The sequence below is a fragment of the Gigantopelta aegis genome, chromosome 6 (assembly GCF_016097555.1).
Source record: "Gigantopelta aegis isolate Gae_Host chromosome 6, Gae_host_genome, whole genome shotgun sequence".
Lineage (NCBI taxonomy): Eukaryota > Metazoa > Mollusca > Gastropoda > Neomphalida > Peltospiridae > Gigantopelta > Gigantopelta aegis.
The window spans coordinates 70035924-70063157 of NC_054704.1; the positions used below are offsets into that span (position 1 = coordinate 70035924).

Below are 27234 nucleotides of genomic sequence, written 5' to 3' on the forward strand. Positions count from 1 at the left end.
CACACACACACACAACCAAATTGTAAACACAAAAAAAAGAGAGGAACTATTCATTGTACAAGGAATGAAGTAATATTTTATTTTCAACGAAGCACTTAACACATTTTAATTACCGTTATATGGCATCGGACATATGGGAAAAAAAGTTTGTTTTGTTTAATGACACCACTAGAGCACATTGAATTATTAATCATCGGCTATTGGATGTCAAACCTTTGGTAATTTTGACATATAGTCTTAGAAAGGAAATGCGCTACATTTTTCCATTAGTAGCAAGGGATCTTTTATATGTACCATCCCATAGACAGGATAGCACATACCACGGCCTTTGATATACCAGTCGTGGTGCACTGGCTGGAACGGGAAATATCCCAATGGGCCCACCGACGGGGATCGATCTCAGACCGACCGCGCATCAAGCGGACTCTTTACCACTGGGCTACGTCCGGCCCCGGACGCAAGATTAAGAACCACGTACATAATGAGAGACGAAACCTGCAATAAGATTCTCTTTCCGAACGGAAGCAAGGAATCTTTTTATATGCAGCACCCCACAGACAGGATAGTACATACCACGGCCTGTGTTGCACCAGTCCTGGAACAGTGGCTAGAACGAGAAACAGCTCAATAGACCCACCATAGGGAATCGATCGTAGATCGACCGCGCATCAGGCGAGCGCTAAATACCACTGGGCTACGTCCCGCCTCGTTCATTGTACATAACGAGGACACAAATAGTATTCAGTGGAAGTTTCTGCAACTCATTTGTAGCACACACTGAAATAATTATACACCATTAGCTAATAATTATATGCCATTAGCCGCCGAGATATTTCCCGAGTATAAATCTTTAAGCATGCTTTTAAAACAGCTGCGAGTTTTTCTTGACAATTCTAACAGTGTTGCTCTTCTTACCATGCCGGTCGATACACAATCATCTGTAGGGGTCGGCAGTCACACGTTTGGGTTTGAAAACATTTTAAACACTGTCATGTCGCCATGGGAATACGTCAATGTTCCTCATCAAACTCTTAAAATATTGACAGCTTGTCTAATCTATATAAACGCAGACGTCAAGTCGATTGTCACACTACTAACTACGCGACAATCATCGATTTTACAATATATAATTCTTATAAATAGCGATAAGCTTCAGTAATCTATCTATAGACTTAAATTTAGCCTCGATGTATTTTTTTTATTAGAAAGTCTGTCCATAGTATTTTGCAACAATGTCTTTTATTTGGTAATCTGTCAATAGAATGTTGCACTGTGGGGGCTTTTTACTTGAGAATCTGTTAATAGACTTTGCATCTAAGGATTTTATTTGAAAATCTATCATAAATTTAGCCTCTGTGTCTTTGAAGATCTGTTGAAGATCTGTTAATAGCTTTTAGCCACTGTCTTTTGGTTGAAATTTAGGGAATTTTTATTGAAAACCATTATGCCTTTTATTGAAAAATCAGTCCATATACTTTGCGTTTACGTGTTAATTTGAAAATATTTCCATAGATTTTAGCCACTGTGTCTTTTAGTGAAATACCAGTCCATAGACTTAGTCATATGTCTTTTATTGAAAATCTTTGATATATTTTATTCACTGGCTTTTATTTAAAAAACAACATATGTCCGTAGATTTTATCCATTAGGTCTTTTATTACCCCCCCCCCCCCCCACAACCCAAACTGTTCACATATTAAACACCTATGTCTTTTATTTGAAGATCTTTTTTTTCATGAAATGGTTTCAGTTCTGAACACGCCATCCTTGTCTAAAAATCTAGGTGAGATATTTCCGAAACATGCTGAGTCCAGGACATAGTTTGTGATCATCGTCAATTAGCCCTCTCAGTAGAATCTTCTCCAAGCCGGTATCATTGGCTTAGGCGGATAATGTGTTCGTGTCCACACCGGTGTTACACAGAGTGGGTTAATAGACGGTCTGTCGCCACAGAAAGTAAATCAAGTTACTCCACTCTTTAGCCAGATTTTTGTTCTACGAGGAAGAACGAACGTAAATCCGTCTCGTTGGAAATAACCGTTCATTATATTACTGGTCTGTCGTTTCACCGAAATGTCATTCTCCAATTTATCACAATCCAATAAGTTTCGTTTTTGCGGTTTCATAACTTGATTACCTTTATGAATTTTTGAATAATGTCATATTGTTTTTTTACCTTCTTCTTTTTATTTTTTGCAGGCATTTTATCTTCATGGTTGTGATGTCAGTTGTGGACAGTGAAATCCGTTATGAATCAGTCTGAAAGTCAATGTTCCAGTTGACATCATGGTGGTCTATATGTGTTTACTATGGACATTTCTGGTTACTCTATGTTCAACACTGACGGATGCTCAAGAGATTATAGTGGAATTTACCATAGCCGAGAACATGCCTTCCGGTTTCTACGTGGGCAGCGTGGCCACGAAGAGTGGGATTGAGAAGGATGTACCCGTCGGTGAGTTTTCTCAACTGCGCTACAACTTCTTAAGTCAAGGAATCACCGAAGTGTCATCGATATTCAGCATCAACCCAGAGACTGGCGATATTTACACGGTATCGATAATCGACAGAGAAGCAACATGTGCCTTTCAGATCGACTGTGTCATCGACTTTGAGGTTGCCGTCACCTCGCTGAAGACGTCGTATTTTCAGATCATCACCGTGTCCGTCACGATCACCGACGTCAACGACAACCCTCCTGAATTTTCCAAAGACGTTGTCACGCTGCTCATTCCGGAATCTGTCACCATCGGCACGTCGCTCAGACTAGAGGGAGCCACCGACAAGGACAAGGGAAAGAATCACTCGAAGATTTCGTACGAGCTGGCATCCACGAGCAACAAGTTTGGCCTGCACGTTGAGGAGAGGGCCGACGGAACCTCGAGTCTGAGGATCGTCGTGAGAAAACGTCTCGATCGCGAACGCAAAACACAGTACAAGTTCTACATCCTGGCTAAAAACACCGGTTACGTGCCTCTGATTGGCAACCTGACGGTTATCGTTAAAGTCACAGACGTAAACGACTGTCCTCCGGTCTTTTCCAAAAAGGTTTACGATTACGTGGTGGCAGAAAACACGCCTATAGGCTCCACCATCGGACATCCCGTTGCCAGGGACAACGACGAAGGTGCCAACGCCAACGTCACCTACAGATTCGACGAGGAGACCGACAGCGATGTGTACCCATTGTTTTCAATAGACAAGCTGACCGGGTTTATACGGGTGAAAGGGAAATTGCAGTATGAGGCTGGCAAACATTTCAAAGCATTCGTGGAAGCCACGGACCAAGGCGAACCGCCACTAGATTCCCAGACCCTTATTCGAATATACGTGAGAGACGTGGGCAATGATCCACCTCGCATTCACATCAATCCAGTGTCATCTGGGGTGGGCGACCTTGTCATACTGTCTGAGGCAGCCAGGGTGGGCACGGTGCTCGCTCACATTAAGGTCACGGACAGAGATCAAGGTCGCAATGGGGAAGTGAACTGCTCCAGTAAAAATCCACTGTTTTCGGTGCGTGTACTGGAAGGTCGGGGATACATCATACAACTGGACCGAAAGTTGGATAGAGAAGTTATGGAGGAGATAAATGTAACAGTTGTTTGTGTAGATTCCGGATCTCCTAGTTTATCAGCACAATCTAGTTTTATGCTGAGAGTTACCGATGAAAACGATAATGCTCCTGTTTTTACCCAACAAATATATATATTTAATATTTCCGAAAATAACCGAAAGGGAGAAATCATTGGACGTGTTTCGGCTGTTGACAGCGACATTGGTACCAACGCAAAATCACTTTATTTTCTCAGTGCCGCCAGCGATTCTTTGATACGAATTGACCATCAGGATGGATATATTGTGATAAACGATGTTCTGGACAGAGAAAAGATTTCGCACCTTTCATTCGACGTCATGGCTCGCGACGAGGGAGACCCTCCGTGCACTGGAAGAGCCAGCATAGTGATCAACGTCCTTGATGCGAACGACAACAGACCGCAGTTCGTGAACTCGTCTTTAGAGTTTTCCGTGACAGACGACATGCTGGCGGGGAGTTCCGTCGGAAAACTCCTGGCTACTGACGCCGACAGCGGCAGGAACGCTCAGTTTGAATTCCTGATGCTGGTGCGAGGAGAACTCCCTCCGTTTGTTGTCTTCTCCGACGGGATGATCCGAACGGACAGGACTCTGAACTGGAGGATGAAGAAGAGGTATCAGTTTGAGGTACTGGTTAAGGACAAGGGGACTCCGCCGCTGAACAGCACCGGGGTAGTGGTCATCAACATCCTACGTGCTAACCACAACGCCCCCGTCATCATCTTTCCTTTCGGGAAAAACAATTCGGTGACCATCACCTCCGACATGGAACCAGGTAGCTACATCACTAGGATCCATGCCATAGACAGGGACGACGGCATTAACGGCAATCTGTCCTACTCCATCGCCGGCGGAAACAAGGACAACGTCTTTGAGATCAAACCCACCACTGGGGAGGTCTTCCTGACCCGACGTCTAGGGGTCAAGGACGCCGCGTTCTACACCCTCACAGTCTCCGTCCAGGACCACGGCAACCCGCAGAAGGAGACGCAGCAGAAGCTGAACATCGCCGTCGTTTACGTCAACGTCACCGCGACGATGGCGGATCGCAGCGACATCAAGTACATCGTCATCTCCGGGGTCGTGGGCGGCGTCACCATCGTCATGTTCATCGTCGTGGTGACGGTGATCCTGTACCTGAAGCGGTCGGACACGAGACGTCGCGCCAGACACTCCGTGGCCGTGCAGGAACACAACGACACGCGCGACTTCGAGAAACACTACTGGCACAGCGTCCCCGGCGACGACAGCTCCGGCAGCGCCGATGACGGCGACAAGAACATCGACAGCATCCCGAAGGGAGACAAGACGATGATCTCGTTCGAGTCGGGCCCAGACACGGAGGAGCCTTACCTGAGGAAGGTGAACTCGGACCATTATGGTGCTCAACATTTTTATACTTTTCGAAAGGTGAGCGAATATATATAAAATATATAATTAAATCAGTTAAGTAGATACTGAAGTGGGTGTGCGGGTGTATGTGTGTGTGTGTGTGTGGGGGAGGGGGGGGGGGTGCACGTAGCAGAATTGTAAAGCGCTCGCTTGATGCGCGGTCGGTCTGGGCTCATTAGGCTATTTCCCGTTCCAGCAAGTGCACCACGACTAGTACATCAAAGGTCGTGGTATGTGCTATCCTGTCTATACAATGATGTATATAAAAAATCCCTTGCTACTAATGGAAAAATGTGGCGTATGTCTGAATTACCAAATGTTTGACATCCAATAGCCGAGGATTAATAAATCAATGTGCTCTAGTAATGTCGTTAAACAAAACATAGCATAATATAAATCTGAATGACAAAACCTTGTCACACATGATCAGGGCCCCGTTCCACGAAGCGATCTTAGCCCTAAGATTACCTTAAGCGCATAGCTACCCTATGCACTTAAGTTGATCTTAGGGCTAAGATCACGCCGTGGAACGGGGCCCAGGGCTGTATCTCTGCACAATACAGAGTCGAACGGATATTTTGCAAAATAGTGGATGATTACATGAATCTCTATCTAGTGCCTCATCAATAGGTGGACATCCGCTCCCGAGGAGATCCTTTACTAGAGATTGCATTCCTCTTGCACCAGGCAGAGCCCATTACAACACATGATCAGGACCGTATCTTTGCACAATGCAGAGTCGAATGGGCATCTGGCAAACTAGTCGTTGATTCCATGTACCGGACAGAGCCCATTAGAATAAGTACAGCTGCGATGACATGCACTTATGAATCACTGTCATAACAGTAATGATATCAGGTGTTGGCGAAAGTGGAGCATATCCTGCAAAAACTGACCAAAACGTTTATTGGGCCATAATTAATTGTGTTTGAGTATACAAGGCTGCAACAGCGTAGAACTAATCACATAGGGAGCGGACGGGAGGTCAGGTCAGGTCAGGTCAGGTCAGGTCAGAGTGTTTAACGTGCACACTCAGAACAAGCTGTTGCAGCGCACGCCTGTCATGGCGGACGGGAGACAATTATTTTAATATAAATTATGCTGACCTCCGAAATAAAGCTTTTTTAAAACCATGTCAAAACCTGCTCTAGCGGCCACCTGTCTTAAGAGGCCATATGTTTATTCTCCTAAATTATTTAATATATTATAAACTGACCTTTATTAAGCAGCCACTTGTTTTAAAAGGGCACTTTTTGATACTCTCTTTGGAGGCTGCTCGACACAAGTTTGACGCAATGTCAAAACCTGCTCTAGCGGCCACCTGTCTTAAGAGGCCATATGTTTATTCTCCTGAATCATCTAATAAAGTATTAACTGACCTGTATTAAGCAGCCACCTGACCTAAAAGGGCACTTTTTGATACTTTCTTTGGTGGCTGCTTGACACAGGTTTGACTGTATGCTTAAGGATTAAAAAAGACGCAAACGCCCATGCAAAGGCATGGAATAATTATTGTGTGCTTGTCGCCTTTCCCAATGCGATCAATTCTAAAATAGTCCTTATTCATTTGAGTATCGACCTCTCTGTAACTGTTACACGGTCGTTTTAACTTCTCGCGAGTCTTTCAATGGTGTTTCCATTGTGGTAGTTAACATCATGATGTAGCTGGAACATAAAGAAATAGAATAAACTGTTGCACGACTGGACATATTGAATATTATAAACACTAGATGTAAATCATTTCTGAGCATTTCATCACACTGTTAAGGAATGGGACGCAGCCCATGGATTGATTCCTCTAGATCGACCCCACTGGTTCCACCAAATGCTTCACAACCGGCCTCGGTGACGTAGTGGTTAAGCCATCGGACTACAGGTTGGTAGGTACAGGGTTCGCAACCCAGAGCGAGTTCTTAAGGGCTCAATGGGTAGGTGTAAGACCACTACACCCTCTTCTCTCTCACTAACCACTAACCAACTAACAACTAACCCACTGAATATTGGTTACAAGCCAAAGATGAACACATCTCATTGGACAAAAATATAGTTTTGTTTGGACTTATAAATCAAAAATACAGATTTATTAATTGGCTAATTATTAATGTAAAATATTACATTTATAGAATGAAAATTCAGAAGTCTGGACTAAATGTTGAGGCACTTCAAAATATAATAAAAGATAAACTGCAAATTGAAAAATATATATTGTATAAAAAATGTCAGTTCAGTGAATTTGAAGAAGTTTGGAGACCTTGGCAAATTTTCTTTGAAACTAATGGTTAATGGTTATAGTTTGAAAATCTGTCTTCTTTACTCTTTTATTATTATTAATATTATTATTATTATTATTATTTTTCTCTCTCTCTCTCTCTCTTTCTTAACTTGAACATTCGCTCTTTTTTTCTTTCTTTTTATCTGCCCATATGAAACCTGTAATGTAAAGGTATTGTATATTGGTTATTTTTAATAGAGGTTATTCACGTCACATCATTTTGCTTCCCTTGTTGAGAATAACCTCTATACATGCATATTTATGTATGTACATGCAGGGATTTGTCCAGGATTTTTCACCAGGGGCCCATAGCAGATAAAATTGGGAAAACAAAATAAACAATGACGGTACATTGAGAATTTTCAATGCCTGTTTCTTCTGGGAGGGGGGGGGGGGGGGACCTTTTTGGGTACCATAGAATGTCTGGATAGATCCCTGACATATAGGCCTATAAGTAGTTGTATTATAGACTCATACTGTAAGTAATTACTTCAGGGCCCCCAACCTTGACATTACCAAATGGTTTCTGTGGTAATAAAAATTGGGGGGAAAAAAAAAAAAAAAAAAAAAAAAAAACCTAACCCACTGTCCTGGACAGACAGCCCAGATAGCTGAGGTGTGTGCCCAGGACAGCGTGCTTGAACCTTGATTGGATATAAGCACGAAAATAAGTTTTTTTTTGGTCCCCCCCCCCCCCCCCCCCATCCAACGATATAGGCGATTATTACTCAAAGGTCGCGATAATTACACCGACACCGCGGTTCTCGCTGGACGAGGATCCAGGAAGGTGCCGATCGTTTCCAGTAATTATATCGACTTTCTGCACCTGTAGACAGTTGATGATGCGAAAGAAACGCCAGGCGCAGCAATATCGAGTAACATTAGTTAGCTTCACATTCCCGTATTTAATATCTGTCCTAATGCTTTTCTCAACTTGTCATCTATTCCGAGTTTAGATGCTTAGACGGAGGATTTGATATAGTACGACTTGTGATTATCTGACGGGAAATGTGTTTTACGCCATTAGTCATCTTGGTGGTGGGGAAAAAACCCAAAACATCAACCAGCTGAAATAGGTGTCAGGTGATATTAATGTTTTATCAGTTATAAATAACGCTAGGATATGACTGAAAATTGTATTTGAGCCGAATTTACAAAGTCTGTTTTGGTCTTAAATGCGTGTAAAATAAAAAAAACAAAAACAAAAAAAAGGGCTTCATAAAATCGGCCTTTTGGTCTCGAAATATTTTTCATGTAAAGAAACCGACGTGGATTCCTAATTTTATATGTATTCGTAGTATTGTATAATTTTGTTTCCAACAAATTAATAATGTAAAAATATCTAACAAAATTGTTCTTTCAAAATGCATGGGCAAATACGTATGCGACAATAGTCTCTTTTAATGAAACCATTCGATACAATGGAGGGTTACAACTAACTTACCATTTTGTTAAAAAAGAGAATCATAAGTCGCAATGTTCTTTTAAAAACCAGCAATGAATGAAAATAATGTCAAAACAGATATATTTAACAATAAATGTTGCACGAGTAGTTTGTTTTGTTTAACGACACCACTAGAGCACATTGATTTATTAATCATCGGCTATTGGATGTCAAACATTTGGTAATTTTGACATAATAGTCTTAGAGATGAAACCCGCCACATTTTTCCATCAGTAGCAAGGGATCTTTTATATGCACCATCCTACATACAGGATAGCACATACCATGGCCTTTGATATACCAGTCGTGGTGCACTGACTGGAACGAGAAATAGCCCAATGGGCCCACCGACTTGGATCGACCACAAACCGACCGCGCATCAAGCGAGCGCTTTACCACTGGGCTACGTCCCGTCCTTGTTGTATGAGAAACAAAACATGTTAAATGGCTGAGATTTAATATAAATTAAAATAAAACAAATTCTTATATGTACAAGTTTACTACTTCAGATCAGTTCATTGGAAGTTAAGTTACTTCTGTCAGAATATAAAATAGGTTTAACGTGGGGGTTTTTGTTTGTTAATATGTTACAAACGGAATGGAATGTACCGTGCTACTATTGCTGTAGCTAGGATTTTGTTTGTTTGTTTTGTTTAACGACACCATTAGAGCACATTGATTAATTAATCATCGGTTACTGGATGTCAAACATTTGGTAATTCTGATATGTAGTCATCAGAGGAAACCCGCTACATTTTTTTCTAATGCAGTAAGGGATCTTTTATATGCACCATCCCAGATAGGACAGCACACACCACGGCCTTTGATATACCAGTCGTGGTGCACTGGCTGGAACGAGAAATAGCCCAATGGGCACTTCGACCGGGATCGGTCCCAAACCGACCGCGTATCAAGCGAGCTCTTTAACCACTGGGCTACGTTCCGCCCCCCTGTAGCTAGGAAGACAGCAGTCTGGCGTTAAGAGAGATGCCATTAATTTGTCTTGTATTGATTTAACCAGTGTTGTTGGTCTCTTTGATTCCTGGAGACAGCGATCAGCCTGATCCCAAGAGACCCAGTGTTAATATTTTAAGAATGCCGAGTATTTCCACAAAGCTGACATCAAATGAAGACGTATAAAAAATGTGTGTGTGCGTGTCAGAGCGTGTGCGTGCCAGAAAAAAGGTTATAGTGTAAGACTGAGTGAGAGACATAGTATGTGTGTGTGTGTGTGAGAGAGAGAGAGAGAGAGAGAGAGAGAGAGAGAGAGAGAGAGAGAGAGAGAGAGAGAGAGAGAGAGAGAGAGAGAGAGAGAGAGAGAGAGAGAGGATGACAGCCAGCCAGAAACATAAGTAATGTAGAGGGAGATATGACAATTATTTTCAGTACATTCAGTTAAGAGCCTCTTAAATGTATATCGAAAACATCAAAAATGCTACTCCCCCCCACCAATCTATTTGCTTGACTTGGGATGCATAACCGACCAATAAATATATGTAGCTGAGTATTGCACCTTAAAAAGATTTCGGGGAACGTACCAACTGAGGTCACACTGCGTCATCATTCTGCATTTTAACCCCCCTCAGTTCATTATTCCACTGATATTAACGTCACATACATGATGGTAGCGGTTTACTAGACTGCATATATTTGAGGTAGTTTCAATTTTGGCGCCTTTCAGAAAGATCATTTTTATTTGTCATGATTTCTAAAGTAAAGCTGCTCTATAACAATATAATATACCAGTATATGCCAGGGCGACAAAATTTTCTGGAATTTTGCGAAAAAATCCGGAATTTTTATCCCGTGTCTTAAATTCCGGAACTGATGCCAAATATTATACTAACCTCCCCCACAAACCCTGTGACCACTACGTCATCGGGCAGGCCTTTAATATCGTGTATGTCGTCATACATTGATTACCTTTCATGTTTATAATGTCATTATTTACGAGTAATACCCACTTACAAGTCAATGCCAGAACGACCAGCTTACACCAATATTTGTCTTCACAAAATCCTATAAAGTCAAGGGGCCAGTCCAAGCGTTGCAAACTTTTGGTTTGTTTTTCCACTGTAAACACCGGCTAAGCTCTGCTTTGCCCGTGGCTGTACAAAGGAATGCGTGCTGTGTTAGTTCCAAAATTTAGTTTATTTCATAATGCGTCTGTAACGTTGAACTCTGTCAAAATTCATACAGGTGTATAGGAAAAATCAGTTTGCGAGTAATTGACATAGCACGAAAAGCCACTGTGTCAACAGTTTTTCATTTAGATGTTTATAAATGTGTTCAACAATGTTTACTGTAAATATTATTTTATTTGGTTACATTTCAACCTTTGTATTGCAATAATACGGAATCTGGCAAAATGTCAGTTTGATATAGGTTTTTCTCAAAACGTGACGCGGACCTTTAAGCACGGTATTTAACATTTCATTTAGGATATGTCAGGTTAAATATTTGTGAAACTTTTGCAATGTTCTTCATGTGGCGTACACTAAAGAGATTTAGAGATAAATAAAAATATTTTCATTTTCTCTTTAATACTTTAGTCTTCTTGTCCATGTCCATAAGAGAAACACGTGAATATTGTTTCATATTTGTAATGCGGTTGGCGTTTATGATACTCAGGTCAAAATTGTTGTTTTGGACGATGCCTTTAAAAAAGGTATGTAAGTAAAATGTGGTGAAGCCTCAAACATCAAATATCCCCTTCAACAAAGATCCCCCTCAATACGGAAGAAACAAATGGGGGTAATGATGGTCAGACATGTTTACTTAACAAGTAGACGAAGAACAATAATTAAGATTTAAACTGACAGGTGTTAAACCCCCCAAAAAACCCCAAACCCAAACCCAAACAAACCAGCAACAACAGCTGTGCACTTTGGTGACTGGGATGGATGTGTGTGTGTGTGTGTGTGTACGTGTACGTGTACGTGTGTGTGAGTGTGTGATTTAGTGTGTGCGAGAGAGAGAGAGAGAGAGAGAGAGAGAGAGAGAGAGAGAGAGAGAGAGAGAGAGAGAGAGAGAGAGAGAGAGAGAGAGAGAGAGAGAGATGTTTTATTTAACGACGCACTCAATACATTTTATATACGGTTATATGGCGTCAGACATATGGTTAAGGACCACAAAGATATTGAGACAGGAAACCCGCTGTCGCCACTGCATAGGCTACTCTTTTCGATTAGCAGCAAGGGATCTTTTATATGCACCATCCCACAGACAGGGTAGTACATACATGTACCACGGCCTTTGATATACCAGTCGTGGTGCACTGGCTGGAACGAGAAATAGCCCAATGGGCCCACCGACAGGGATCGATCCCAGACCGATCGCGCATCGGGCGAGCGCTTTACCACTGGGCTACGTCCCGTCCATATAATTGCAATAAATAAGGGTGATATGACGAGTCTACAAATATAGGCTATCATGGTTAAACTATGATGAAATCTGGACGTGAAAACCGCATCGCTACACAAGACTGAGTCGAAAGGAGCTCAGTCGTGATTGCTTCAATGATCCACTTCCAGATGCTCGTCCTTAGGAGGACCGCCACTCCCCTAGGAGATCCGTATCTGGAAGTGTCATCCTTCATGCATCGCCCGTAGGACTACCACTCCCAAGACTAGTTTAGAAACCCCAAACTTGCGCAGGATAGAGCTCAATGGAATATATACAGCTGTGATGGCATGCACCCATGAATCACTATAAAAACAGTGATGATATCAGGTGTTCGCGAAGCAATGATTATACTAATTTTATCGTTTTGTTCTTACATGTGCTCGTTGTTACCGATTAAGAAGGATGAAATAACAATTTTTCTATTACTTTATTTACTAGTGTCCTTCACACACACATGGCGATGACCTTCACAGCGACTCGTCAGGGGAGGTTACCGCCAGTGACAGTGGTCGAGGCGGGAGCGTTGAAGATATCCAGTTACCCATTTTGACAGAGGTGGAAGGTACTGTTGGTTTTAGTTTTATCATCAGTCCAATAATACACGCAACATACTAATTAAGATTCACCTAATATTATTTATATTAGATATAAACGAATGTAATAGTATTGATATGCTGTTCAAACCAAATGTACTTTATACATTGTAACATATTATATTACGTATGCCTGCTATTCTTATTTTTTAACATATAACATTAATTATTGTTGCATGTATACGTCCTAGTCTCAAAATACTACTATTAACTTAAATCCAATAACACCACCACCGTCTGCTTAAACTGTCATTTGAAATTAGAAGTTGACACATGGTTTGGTGTGAGGACCTCTTTTGACTATGTTAGAAATTCCTGAGAATAAGTAAAAGAGATTTCTTTCGCAGTCACCCATGCCTCCCCTCCTCACCTTTTATGGACACTATCAACCCCTTTAGAAGCATGGATAATCAAAACAATAAACTCTAACTAATGTCTGATTTTAAATACTAAAAAATGGCTCTAATAGTAAAAAATACGCCGTAGTGTTTAAAAATGAGGGTCTGTTACTCTACTAGATGCATCAGTACCATTACTATATGTAGCGTTTGATCGCCATTTCTTTTTTCAAGGTTAAAAACCAAAACAAACTTGGATGGATATTACTGCAATCTGTAGTGTGTTGTCCCCACTTCTTTTTTCAAGATTAAAAACTCTGGCAGATATTACTGTACAATATGGTATAATAAAAATATCGAGAGGGCTACCTAGCGCTGGTGCTATGTACAGCAGTTTACTAGAGACATTAATATAATTGCAATCCGTGGTGTATTACCAATTCTTTTTTCAAGGTAAAAAAACCCCAGAAAAACTCTGGCAGATACTACTATTTAATATGCTATATAAAAAATATCACTCTCTAATAATTCGTTATTGCAATTTCTTCTTCTAGGTGAAGACTCCGGACAACCGGTTCACTACCACAGGGCCAAACGAAAGTTAGGTTCACATACTAACAAGTCGAAACCAGCTGACGGGCGTGAAGGCCTTTTCCAGCTGGAATCCCTCGTGCCTAAGGTAAACCCGGCGGATCACTGCAGACACCAGGAGAGTCTGATGACCAACACGCGGACAGTGGGCATCTATTCTCCGTGTGCCAGCGCCTTGTCGTTCGATGACCCCACCGATATGAGGCGAACGACTCTGGAAAAACGAGTGACATTTGCCAAGGAACCGCTGACTCGAACAAACTTAAAGACGTTTGATCGGTATTACGCCTACAACAACGGTAGTCCGCCGAACACTAGGGCAGACACTGCGTCCAGAAACCCTCGCTACCCGACGAGGTACAACGACGACGACTTCTCGCAAGTTAAAGTGTTTACTAATCTCTCGCGAGTTCGGGACGACGACGAAAACACAACGACATCCGGTAGCTATACCATAGGATCAGAAGACATCGATGGCATGTTTGTCGGCAGTTCGCCTGTGATGTAAACTTTATATATAATATTCATCAAAATCGTGACAGTGAGTCCATCCATATTTACATTGTAGAGTACCCACATAACTCACTAGAATGTATCCACAAGTAACCCTAGTCCAGGCAAATAGATTATGTAATATTTAAAAACACGAAGTGTCTGTTGGAAGGATTCAAACCCACTGCACCGATTCGCATGGCATTTTTCAATATTTCGCTATAGTCATAAGAGTCATCATCTTGGTGATTTCAAGGTGATTGAAAACTACATTGCACACGAAGAGATACTTTATATTTAACATTGGAGTGTTCACAGAATCGTCGCCTTGCTAAACGTAGACCAAATATTACAGTTACCATTATGTCAAGCTCAGACTACCAACTGCCAACAGAAAGTTGGCAAACGACAGTTGCGTTATAATTTCTACAACTCCCGACTTACGACGGGTGCGCTCAGATTAACAACTAATGGGTTATACGACGAGAATCGAGTTGTAAGAGCTCTCAGACTAATAACTGGACAGTTGTAAAAGTCGTGATAGTAGAAAGTTTGCCGAATTTCTGCTGGCAGTTGGTAGTCTGATCCTAGCATTAGACACCTAATATTGTAGTCACAGTTGAAAATATGCTGAGTGTCATTAAACAAATCATTCCTTTCCTTATCTAAAGGAAAAAGACCATCATGTGATACGGCATCTTAGCATATGAAGAGTTGCTAGTGAGCTATAGTGGGTCTGCGTGAATATATACATACATGTACTTGGAACCGGTGTTTTAACGACTCCAGTTGTCTACAGTTGAGCTGGTCGTACGAATCTGAAATGAAAAAAAAGAAAAGAAAAAAAAAAGAAAAAAAGAACAACCCCAAAACATAAGCATATCCAACTTTATCCAATGGAAAACATACGCTGGTGCCATTTGTGAAGAATTAAAAAGTTTGTTTTGGATTATCGCGGGTTTCTTCTCGCTATACATTTACGAGACGTGCATCACGTAATGACCAAGTGCGCGCTGGTGTTGCTAAACACAAACTATCTATATTTTGTTTATAAGTAAGACCTCCTATGTGTATTACAGTGTAAATGGAATCATGACATGACTCTGCAGTTCGTGCGAGTATTATCAACTATGTGCCTGTACTAACTATATACAAGTATATACCATATCATGACTGTGGCAAGATACCCCTTTCCATGCCATCAAGTGTTACATTACCACAATTGCTCAGATAAAAATTGTATTACTGCAGTGAGAAGCAAAAGATTGTGTTCACCACAAAACACCCAGTATAGTAAAAAAAAAACCTGCAGGTGGTATCGTCTGTTTACACCGAGGGTTTTAGAATCGCATATCCACTATGAAATAACCTTCATCAATGACAACAATATTTAACATATCTAAAGTAGTATTACTGTAACACTAGACAAAGAAAACTGTTTTCAAGAATAACAGTTTGAATGTTCAAATCGCACTTGAGCATTCTTGTCCCAGTGAAAGCCGACTCCAAATTTATCACATCGGTGGCCAGTGCCGAGTTCAGCCAGACCGAGCAAAAACAACGTCCGTCTGACTGGTTTATGCACTTCATAATAAAAAAGAATGACCACTTCGGAATTCAGTCAAAATAGTTCGCAGACGTTAGCGAAAAACGGCTGGCTGAACTTAGGGCGAATGTCGCCATGTTTTACGTTAGAGTTAAGTTCACGTCTTTGCGATAAATGCGATTGGTTACACGCATCGAGTTGTTGTCACATGATTTAAACAACATCCAGATCTGTGGGTTCTCCATCAGAATAATGTCCCATCTCCTCACCATCCTTTTTAAAGTATAAACAAATCCGTTTGTATTTCCAGAGTAATAGAAAAACTTCGTCATGCGTTACACCATAACACTAAACCAATATAAACACGTCCAGCTTACAGCAAATAACTCTTAATTATAACCACTGCCATTTAAGTTACGTGGACACTTTCTTTTGCTTTTCATGATATATAACTTAAGATGTATATATTATGTGCTATTCACGTATTTATTTTAATAAAAATTTAATGAATGTGAACTAGTTTTAATGTATTATTTATGCTTCCTTGCAACGCCTGTACAGAATGTATAGAAAATATCGGAAGCGTGACGATGGCTTCATATAACGAGACTGGATGACACAAGCTGGCCAAATTGTTAAAGGTACATTCTTGGGGTAAGTAAGCATCATCTGCTCCCAAATTGGTAAGGAAGGAAGGAAGGAAATGTTTTATTTAACGACGCATTCTTCTTCGTTCAAATTTGTAAAAATGGTCTCATACAGATATTCCGATCTGAGTGATGAATTGGGCAGTTGTTTGCAGGTCCTCCCTGGATCCCCAGAGCTTCTGATGTAGGTCTGTTCCCTGCAGCCAGAAGTGACTTCTCTCCGAGTTGTGTAGTGGACATTGTTGTAGAATATGTTCTGGTGTTTGCAGGTCTGTACCACATCGACAGTCGCTTGTGTGACATATATTAAGCTTGTGACGACGCATTCAACATATTTTATTTACGGTTATACGGCGTCAGACATATGGTTTAGGACCACACAGCTATTGAAAGAGGAAACCCGCTGTCGCCACTTTTCGATTAGCAGCAAGGGATATTTTATATGTACCATCCCACAGACAGGGCAGTACATACCACGGCCTTTGTTACACCAGTTGTAGAGCACTGGCTGGAACGAGAAATAGCCCAATGGATCCACCGACAGGTCTACGTCCCACCCCAAAATTGTTAGTAGTGAATTTAATATGAAAGACAAAGCCTTAATACATGGTCAGGGCATTTGGTAAAATACATAGTGGTGATTTTATGAATCTCTATCTAGTGCCTCGCCTATAGAAGGACAGCCATTCCCGAGGAGATCATTGATCCTTTACTTTCCTTTAAAGGAGATGCAGAATGGGTAGCCGCCTGGACTAAAAAGTTCAGGAAGGTGCACAGATCTTTCAATGTCTTTTGTTAATACGGGTTTTTAACACATGACCATCATTCAAGCACTCCATCAAACATGACTTAACGACATTTCTCCTCTAGGATTCCACGATTTATACGGTAAAAACACATTGAAAGTTGAATAAGAAGCTGCTAAAACACACACACACACACACACACACACACACACACACACACACACACGCACGCACAAACTGTTGAAAACAGAACCAAAAACCATCATTCAATAACAGCCTCTATTAAATATACAATTAGGTTTATGTCTCAAAAGAAATATACTTTTAATATTAAGCTGACAACAAGACATAAATGTATCATATCTATATACCAGTCTGGGACGCGAACCCAATACTTACCAGCCTTAAAGCCAATGACTTAAGAACTACGTCATCAAGACCAGCAAATGGACAATACGGATAATTATTTTACATTAACGAAGGGTAGGCCTACGGGTATTTTAGAGGTGGATGCAGGGTAGATATAGATACGGTGTGCAGCTTTTACAAAAGGGTACCCACAGTACACTATCATGCACTCGCATCCAGAAACACCCAGCACATCTCCACCACTAAATAGAAGTTGTTTTTATAAAAAAAGGTTTTGACACACGCCTGTACTGACACATAAATTATTTCGATGAACCGAATACACAGAGGAGTAACAAACACGTGGTCACGACAACGCCACCGACCGCGACAGACGTCTTAAGTTATCGTGCAGGGCGGACTACTACGGCGTCTGTTTGTTCTGGCGTGTATTGGTTCAAACTGCTTCCGTCGAGAAAATTGTTCTTTTCAATGACATCTGTAAACTTTGCCCTGGTCGAGTAATTGCAGATTAATGGGAGTTTAATTTACACGTTTAACAGGAATGTTGAGTTAACGTGATTCCGGGCTATTTGTCCAGTAATCGTGTGTGTAACGTTCTGTGACGGCCTACACTGTGGAATGAGTGACCAAACACGGAGAGAGAAGAGTTGACTTGTTGAACCCAGGGAATCTAAAACTCTCTTTAACAAGTGTCTGTGGCCCCCAACAGGAACACACAGTGTCATCTTGTATAAACAGTGTACATATTTTTCATTTATACGTATTTACGTGCTTCTATCCAGTTAAGTATCAAAGGCCGTGGTATGTGCTATCCTGTCTGTGGGATGGTGCATATAAAAAAAACAATGTACATGTAGTAGGTTTCCTTTCCAAGACTATATGTCAAAATTACCAAGTGTTTAACATCCAATAATCAATATGCTCTAGTGGTGTCGTTAAACAAAACAAACGTTAAACTATCCAGTTAAGATTCAAGCACTCTGTCTTGGACACACATCTCAGCTACCTTGGCTGTTTGTCTAGGACAGTGAGTTAGTAGTTAGTGAGCGAGAAGTCGATGTAGTGGTCTTACACCTATTCCAGGAATCGTTAAAATCGCACTGGGTGGAGCCAAAACCGGGATGCGAACCCAGTACCTACGAATCTTAAGTCCGATGGCTTAACCACTAGCCGGTGTCCATATTTCATTATGTGCCTATTATATACTCTTAAAAAAAGTAGGGGAACCTGAAATATAAATGTTAATATCAACTATTAGACCGAACATACGTTATGACCGCAGACATCCTAGTAAAGAACGTTCAGGTCTGTTTATCAACACACCGAAATACATTCCATAGTTTGCACATGCACCACGCAGTTGCCCCGTACACGTGCATGGGGTGTCATTCTCAATTTTGAAAATTTCCAGGAAGGTCCAATAATCACTGTGGAACATTATTTCTGTCAATCGTTTTCATTCTGTTGATCATACAGTTGTTATTGTTTTGTTTTTAATAATTTTTATTGTTTGAGTTTGCGATTTACTGATAAAAAAACGCCAACTTTCAAATTTCACTTCTGACCCCAATCGTCCTTCAAGATCTTTGGTGGTCATAAACCTACTGTAATACTGAACTACTGGTTGTAATGTTTGCCCAATTAATTCACTATTAATTTCCAACAGCTAATATACCTTACAATTTTGGCAATTGTAAATTCTTATTAGAGTTCCCCAACTTTTTTTGAAGAGTGTATATATATATATATATATATATATATATATATATATATATATATATATATATATATATATATATATATACCACCACTTCCTCATTGGCAGAGGTTAACTTAAAGTAAAAGTAAAGTTTGTTTTATTTAACGACGCCACTAGAGCACATTGATTTTTTTTTTATCTTATCATCGGCTATTGGACGTCAAATATATGGTCATTCTGACACTGGTTTTTTTAGAGGAAACCCGCTGTCGCCACATAGGCTACTCTTTTACGACAGGCAGCAAGGGATCTTTTATTTGCGCTTCCCACAGGCAGGACAGCACAAACCATGGCCTTTGTTGAAGCAGTTATGGATCACTGGTCGGTGCAAGTGGTTTACACCTACCCATTGAGCCTTGCGGAGCACTCACTCAGGGTTTGGAGTCGGTATCTGGATTAAAAATCCCATGCCTCGACTGGGATCCGAACCCAGTACCTACCAGCCTGTAGACCGATGGCCTAACCACGACGCCACCGAGGCCGGTTAACTTAAAGTAAGATCAAAGCTGAATCAACGATGACATCACGTCACGTTAGTTATTAACCAGAAACCTTCTTGATTAGCTAACTAATCAGTTATTACGGAATCTTAGTAATAATTAATGGCTATTATCACCGAGAAATCGGTGATGCGACGGGTGATCATTAATTAATCAATCGGTTAATTAATTGATCGAATTAATCTAGACGTAAATACAATTAGTTGAAACCGTAATAGAATATAAATCAGCAATTTCGTTTATTACCATTCAATTTAAATTAAATTAAATGAAAACTGACTTCCAGTTTGCATTCCATTTGCGAAATTCATACCTGATTTGATTACAGTTTTCTCCTGAGACATGGGTTTTGTCATCAGATCCCACATTTTAAAATAAGTCTCTTCAAATATAATCAGTTCGTAGAATATAGACACTCAAAGGAGTTTTATTACCAACAAGTGAAATTATTTAGGAATAAAAGTCCTACTTCACGGTTTTGCAAAATATTTCTTGAACTCTTGTGCACGGATACTATATATTATGGACAATAGATGTTATTTGAATATGATCAATGCTCGGCGATGTTCATGGACACATTTTAAAGATATTGCCTCGTTCACATGACCAAAATTTACACGCATGAGTAAATATACGTATATGCATATTTTACCCACGTAAAACTAAAAGCCCAGTACCTACTAGTCTTAAGACCGATAGCTTAGACACTACGCCACAATTCCAGCCAGTGCACCACGACGGGTATATCAAAGACCGTGGTATGTATTACCCTGTCTGTGGGATGGTGCATATAAAAGATCCATTACTGCTAATCGAAAAAAGTAGCCCATGAAGTGGCGTCAGCGGGTTTCCTTTCTCAATATATGTGTGGTCCTTAACCATATGTCCGACACCATATAACCGTATATAAAATGTGTTGAGTGCGTCGTTAAATAAAACATTTCCTTCTTTCCTACGCCAGAGGCTCAGGCCGGTGTCACATATAATTTGCGCTCCCCTGGATTTGCACTCCCCATTCAAGATTATGCGTAGAATAAACACTCCCCAGTGCATATTATACATGTAATATACACTCTCCCAGTCTATATTATATGTATAATATGTACTCCCTCTGAATAATATGCACTCCCCCATTGTATAATACACGTAGGCTATAATAAAAAAAAATTAAAACTCACATAATGATATGTTTTGTGTTTTTATGGCCAGTTCACTTTGTAAAAGTTGATATAAATCTCAGTAGCGAATCTAGATGGGTATGTGAATCAGGGGTGGATCTATGCAGGCCAAAACGTTCCTAGATCCGCCCTTGTAAATTTGCAGAATAAAAATAGTAACTCATAATGTGTGGTGATCGGATGGATCGCAGGCCCTATGGGCAACCTAGGGAGACACCACAGCATCGTAAAGGTCTAAAATTAACGAGCTACTCTCGATTCACTAATATCAAAACCTATATTAGCTCGGCCATTTACCTTTCGACCGACCGTTCAAAATTGCGCCAAATTCCCTCAATCAAAATTGCGCACCCTTTTCTCTTTGGCATTTAACTGCTCCATTCAAATTCCATAGCACCACCACCACCACCACCCGCCTGCTACCGATTTGATCGGACTGCTGGTGCTCCCTTGCACCTGCCAGTACGGGCGGTCCCTCCTCTCCCCTCCCCCCACCTTTCCTGTCATGGACGGAGGAGCCGGCCAAGGCCGGCTCTTGCGCCCACGACAGGCGTGCGCTACAACAGCTTGTTCTGAACGTGCACGTAAAACCCTATGACATGACATGACATGACATGATGGATCGCAGAATCTCTTCACCCATCCCTTGCTTCTCTTACTTCCGATAAATATGATAGGAATTATGTGGAGATGACATTGCAAAGCTTCGACTTAAACAGGTTAATATTTTACAACCAGAAAATCATTACTTTAGACCCACCCTACCCCAGTTAAGTGTCACCTTGCATGCCCATCATCATTCCTGCATTCTTTGTTAATATCAGGGATCCAATATCGACAACAATTGTTTGTTTTAAAACATTTATAATTTTTCAAGTAAAGGAAGTTGTAGACGATTTGAAAGACAAAGGAAGAAAAGCGAATTTTAGACGACCTTGTAAACGATTTTCCGTTGAAAATGGAAAATTATCATACAAAACAGAAGAATAATAATCAAATATTGGTAACTTAATTTCGTGCTTGTTAGTAACATATATGAATATCGGCGTATAAAACAATAACATACACATGCCATAAATCTATACTATAGTTGTAAGTAACGATACTAATCATGTATACAATTTACATTTATAACGTATACATTCATGATTATCTTGATGCATAAGGGGTAAAGCATTCGCCTGATGTGCGGTCGGTCTAGGATCGATCCTCGTCGGTGAGCTCAATCGGCTACTTTTCGTTCTAGCTAGTGCACCACGACTACTAAATCAAAGGTCATGGTATGTGCTATCATGTCTTTGGGATAGTGCATATAAAAACATCTACTAATGGAAACATGTAGCGGGTTTGCTAAATCTAAGACTATGTCAAAATTACCAAATGTTCGACATCCTGTATTCGATCATCAATACATCAGTGTGCTCTACTAGTGTCGTTATACAATTTGTTTTTAAATTGCACAAGCCTAGGAGCAGTGAGTTGATGTTAAACAATTTATTAAGTTCAGTGTGTGATAATAAGTACACGTGTAGATCATTATTCAGGGCATCTAGAATGTTTACAAAATCTACTAGCCATGGGATTATTGATTTTAAAAATTTACTAGACACGATTAAAAATTCACTAGCCCTACTTTATTTAATACAATTTTACTAATATAAATAATCAGATATGTTACCTAGAGGGAGATAGCAATTAAAAACACTAAAATTTGGGGGTGAAGTTCATATTTACAAAATGTAGCATTAGACAACTCTTATTTTTTTCACTAGCCGTTGGGCATGTCAATAGTAGTTATTTACTAGCCCAACATTGAATATCACTAGCCATGGGAGTGGGGCTACCATAATCTAGAAGCCCTGCATTATTATACACCTAACGTGGAACTCACATTAATTAGTACACATCTATTAGTATTAAATCTATACTCTGTGTTCATTACTATACATATAATTTACACTACCCATTCATTATTATACATATAATCTACACTCCACATTCATTAATCTAACTACACATAGTCTAAACCCCACCTTCATTAGTATACATATAACCTACCATCAGCATTAAATATGTTACATATAATCTGCGCTCCCCGTTCATTATTATACATATAATCTACACTCCCATTCATTATGATACATATAACCTACCCTCAACATTCATTATTATACATATAATCTGCACTCCCCATTCATTATTATACACATAACCTACGCTACTCATTCATTGCTATACACATCATCTGCACTCCCCATTCATTATTATAGTGTAATCCATTGTTATACACACATAATCTACACTCTACATTCATTAAAATACATATATTCTACGTCTTTTATTATTATTCATATTAATACAGGTAATATACACTCCCCATTCATTATTAACCACATAATCTACTCTACATTCAATATTAGACAAATATTCTATACTACCCATAAATTAGTATACATATAATCTACACTCCGATTCACTATTATACTTATAATCTACACCTGACATTTATTGATATACACATAATCTGCACTTCCCGTTCATTATTATTCATATAATCTACACTCCCCATTCATTATTATGTGTAATATGCACTCCCCATTCATTATTACACTTATAATCTACACTCCCCATTCATTACTATACACATAATCTACACAACACATTCCGTTTTATATGTATAGTAATGAATGTGCAGTGTAGATCATACATATTGTCATAATTGTGGAATGCAGAATAAATAAATATATATATATTGATGAATGTAGAGTGTAGGTTGTATGCATAATAAAAGAAAAGTGTAAATCAAATGTATAATAAAACATGTGGAGTGTAGATTATATGTATTATAGTAAATGTGAAGGGTATGATAATGCACCTGGCGTATAGATTATATGTATAATAATGAATAGGGTGTGTACATTGTATGTACAACATGTATACTAATACAAGCATTCTGGGAGTACTGCTAAAGTAATAAATGTCCCCATCGTGGCCCAACAATGTTTTGTATCTCCTAAATTCACGGGCCATAACTCTGTTACAAATGAGTAAATCGCCATGAAAGTTAACCTTGATCTGTAACAGTACATAACAAAGCTATATACAAAATTTCATCTCAGTATCTTCAGGCATTTAAAAAAGGTATGAAAAACACATTTTCATATCTCCTAAGTTCAAGGGCTATAACTATGTAAAATCAAATGTATAAATTGCCACGAAAGTCAAACTTGATCTGTAATAGTACATTATAAAGCTATACACATTTCAGCTCAATATATTGAGGCATTGCAAAAAACAAAAACAAAACGTCCGGAAAACTAATTTTTGTTTCGCCAAAATTCAAGGGTTATATCTCTGTTAAAAATAGGTAAATCATCATGAAAGTCAAACTTTATCTGTAAAGCTATAAGCAAAATTTCAGCTGCATATGTTGAAGCACTGCAAAAAAAAAGAAAAAAAAAAAGAAGAAAAAAACACACACAAAAAACCCACCCCAAAGAGTCTGCAAAAGTAATTTTCGCATCTCCGAAGTTCAAGGGCAATAACTCTGTTTAAAATGGGAAATCGTTGTTGAAAGTCAAACTTGATCCGTAATGGTACACTATAAAGCAATACGCAAACTTTCAGCTCAGTAACTTCAGGTATTGGGTGAAACAAGTCCGGAAAACAATTTTCCGTATCCCCTGTGTTCAAGGGCCATAATTTGGTCAAAATGTGTAAAGCATCATGAAAGTCAAACTTGATCTGTAATGGTATATGATAAAATTATATAAAAAAAATTCAGCTTAATATCTCCGGTTGTACCGATAGTGGACTAATAATGAATGTGAATTATATTCATTGAATACCACTTAAATTATTATCAATCCAAAGTTCTTTTAAGAGACAATTAATGTATTCAGTATTTAAACATAGTAGTGGAGAGTGCATATTATATGTATTATAATAACTAGGGGAGTCCAAATAATTCAAGGGAGTGTGTATTATACGTATAATTATAACTGGGAGACAATTAATGTACTCTGTATTTAAACATAGTAGTGGAGAGTGCATATTGTATGTATATTAATAACTAGGAGACAATTAATGTACTCTGTATTTAAACATAGTAGTGGAGAGTGCATATTGTATGTATATTAATAACTAGGGGAGTGCAAATAATTCAAGGGGAGTACGTATAATTATAACTGGGGGAGTGCAAATTATAGGTATAATAATGACTGGGGAGTGCATATTCTTGGGGAGTGCAAATTAAATGCTACACCGGTATTCCCTCCAGTCCCGAGTCAAGCCCCTGATCATATCGGAGACTTTACTCGTAAGAGGCGTGTTCGAACTCCCAGTGGTACACGAGCACATAAAACTAGTTGCCCATTGCCCATCAGGCCGGTAACGTCATTCAGTGTTAATTATGTTTTGTTTGTGACAGTCTCTCTTGTCACAAACTGAGGCTCACCCTTGCCTCCTGCTTCTCAGTAGTAATCTTATTACTGGAGATTGACTGACAGATGTCTTGGATTTCTTCTTATTATCATTGTCATGATATCATTTGAGACACCAGCTACTGTTTCGCGATGTCTCGACAGAAACACCTGAGTCCTCTCTCGGTGTTATTGTTTTGCTATGTAGCTTTTATTAACAAAATGCAATAAAAATGATGTTTCTCTACTAATAAATGGAATTGTAATCAAATCTGTAATGCAACCAGCAAATAAAGTATCATAAAATGGTCATTTAAGACAGGCAGCTCCTTAATTCAGGCCCCGTGCTTATAAACCTTAAAGTCTAGACTTTAATGAAGTCCAGACTTTAACGTCATGGCAACGCCATTCAAATAGCATTACATTAAAGGCTGAACTTTATTAAAGTCTGGACTTTATTAAAGTCTAGACTTTAAGTTTTATAAGCACGGGCCCTGGTCTTATACTATAGTGGATGATTTGAGAGAATAAATATTTGGCCACTTAAACACAAGTGGCTGCTTAACACAGGTTTGACTGTATTTGGTTGTCCATATTTATGGACATTTTGTGGAACGTATAATATTTAAATGTATTTTGGAGCAAAATTTAATACAGCCCCTTTAATGGAACTAAATATAAATATTATTAATAATTATTTTTTAAAAACCCCTAGCAACGCTGTTATTATTAGATTCCATATATATATATAGCTATTATTACATTACAAAGATGACTATTGTTTCCTAGACTGTAATGGTTTTACATAGAACAAAATACAACCGTAGCTGACCCAAATAAATCACATAAGAAACTACAAATCAACCCCCACCGCTCTTCAAAAGAAAACAACAAAATTTCATTTGTGTCTCTCGAACAATCATATGTCGTTAAAGATCATGTCATCAAGCCATAAAATTTCACACGATTTGTATTACAACAATTTCTTGGAGATTCATCAACTACAAATCCCTCAATTCACCAGATCCTATTTGGAAACAGCCTTTAGCCTCTCGTTTCGTAACTCAGTAAAGTGGATATCGAAACTGACAGAGACATAATTGTATCTAAAAAACACATCTCGGCACTTATTACAGTGCAGTGCAACCCATAGAGTGCAAAACACGACAGCACTAATGCGCACGAGAGCTTTTTATCTAATTAATTAGGTCATCATAACCTGCATTATGACGTCATATAAATAAAACCCAGCAACGTACAATACATTCTCCGTGGATCGTTTTGGCCGTAGTAAAAGTTAAAGTTTGTTTTGTTTAACGATACCACTAGAGCACATTGATTGATTAATAATCGGCTATTGGATGTCAAACATATGGTAATTCTGACAGGTAGTCATCAGAGGAAACCGGCTACAGTTTTCCTAATGCAGCAAGGGATCTTTTATATACACATTCCCACAGACAGGAAAACACATACCATGGTCTTTCACCAGTTGTGATGCACTGGTTGGAACGAAAAAAACCCAATCCAATAAGATGAATGGATCCACTAAGGTGGTTCGATCTTGCGACGCAAGCACCTCAAGCGAGTACTCAACCGACTGAGCTAAATCCCGCATCTTTTGGCCGTAGCAATGAAAGAAATAATAATCCCTATTGACAATACTATAAAAACCTTAGAAGGAATAAAATATTTAGTATTTGATCCATCAGTTGGGTTTTCAGAATCAATATCAATTGCTGCTTACTGGTCTAATGTCTAATGTTTCTAACTCGACGCTTCAAGGGTCTCGTTAGCATATTTGATTTCAGAATGACTTATAAGCATATAAATTATGATGTACACAGTGTTATTGCTGTCCATCGTAAAGGGACATTCCTGAGTTTGCTGCAATTTTTAAGATGATATCGACTAACAGAGACTTTTCAACGATTGTAATCA

At 39.4% G+C, this 27234-nt stretch overlaps 1 protein-coding gene across 1 annotated transcript; it reads left to right on the forward strand.

Annotated features, from left to right (window-relative positions):
- Window positions 1-2251: 2251 nt before the first annotated feature.
- Window positions 2252-16156, forward strand: LOC121374700 (protocadherin beta-1-like). Its single transcript, XM_041501806.1, has 3 exons — window positions 2252-5007; window positions 12549-12672; window positions 13596-16156. The coding sequence occupies exons 1-3, from the start codon at window positions 2287-2289 to the stop codon at window positions 14138-14140; spliced, it is 3390 nt and encodes a 1129-aa protein (XP_041357740.1). The 5' UTR covers window positions 2252-2286; the 3' UTR covers window positions 14141-16156.
- The last annotated feature ends 11078 nt before the right edge of the window (window positions 16157-27234 follow it).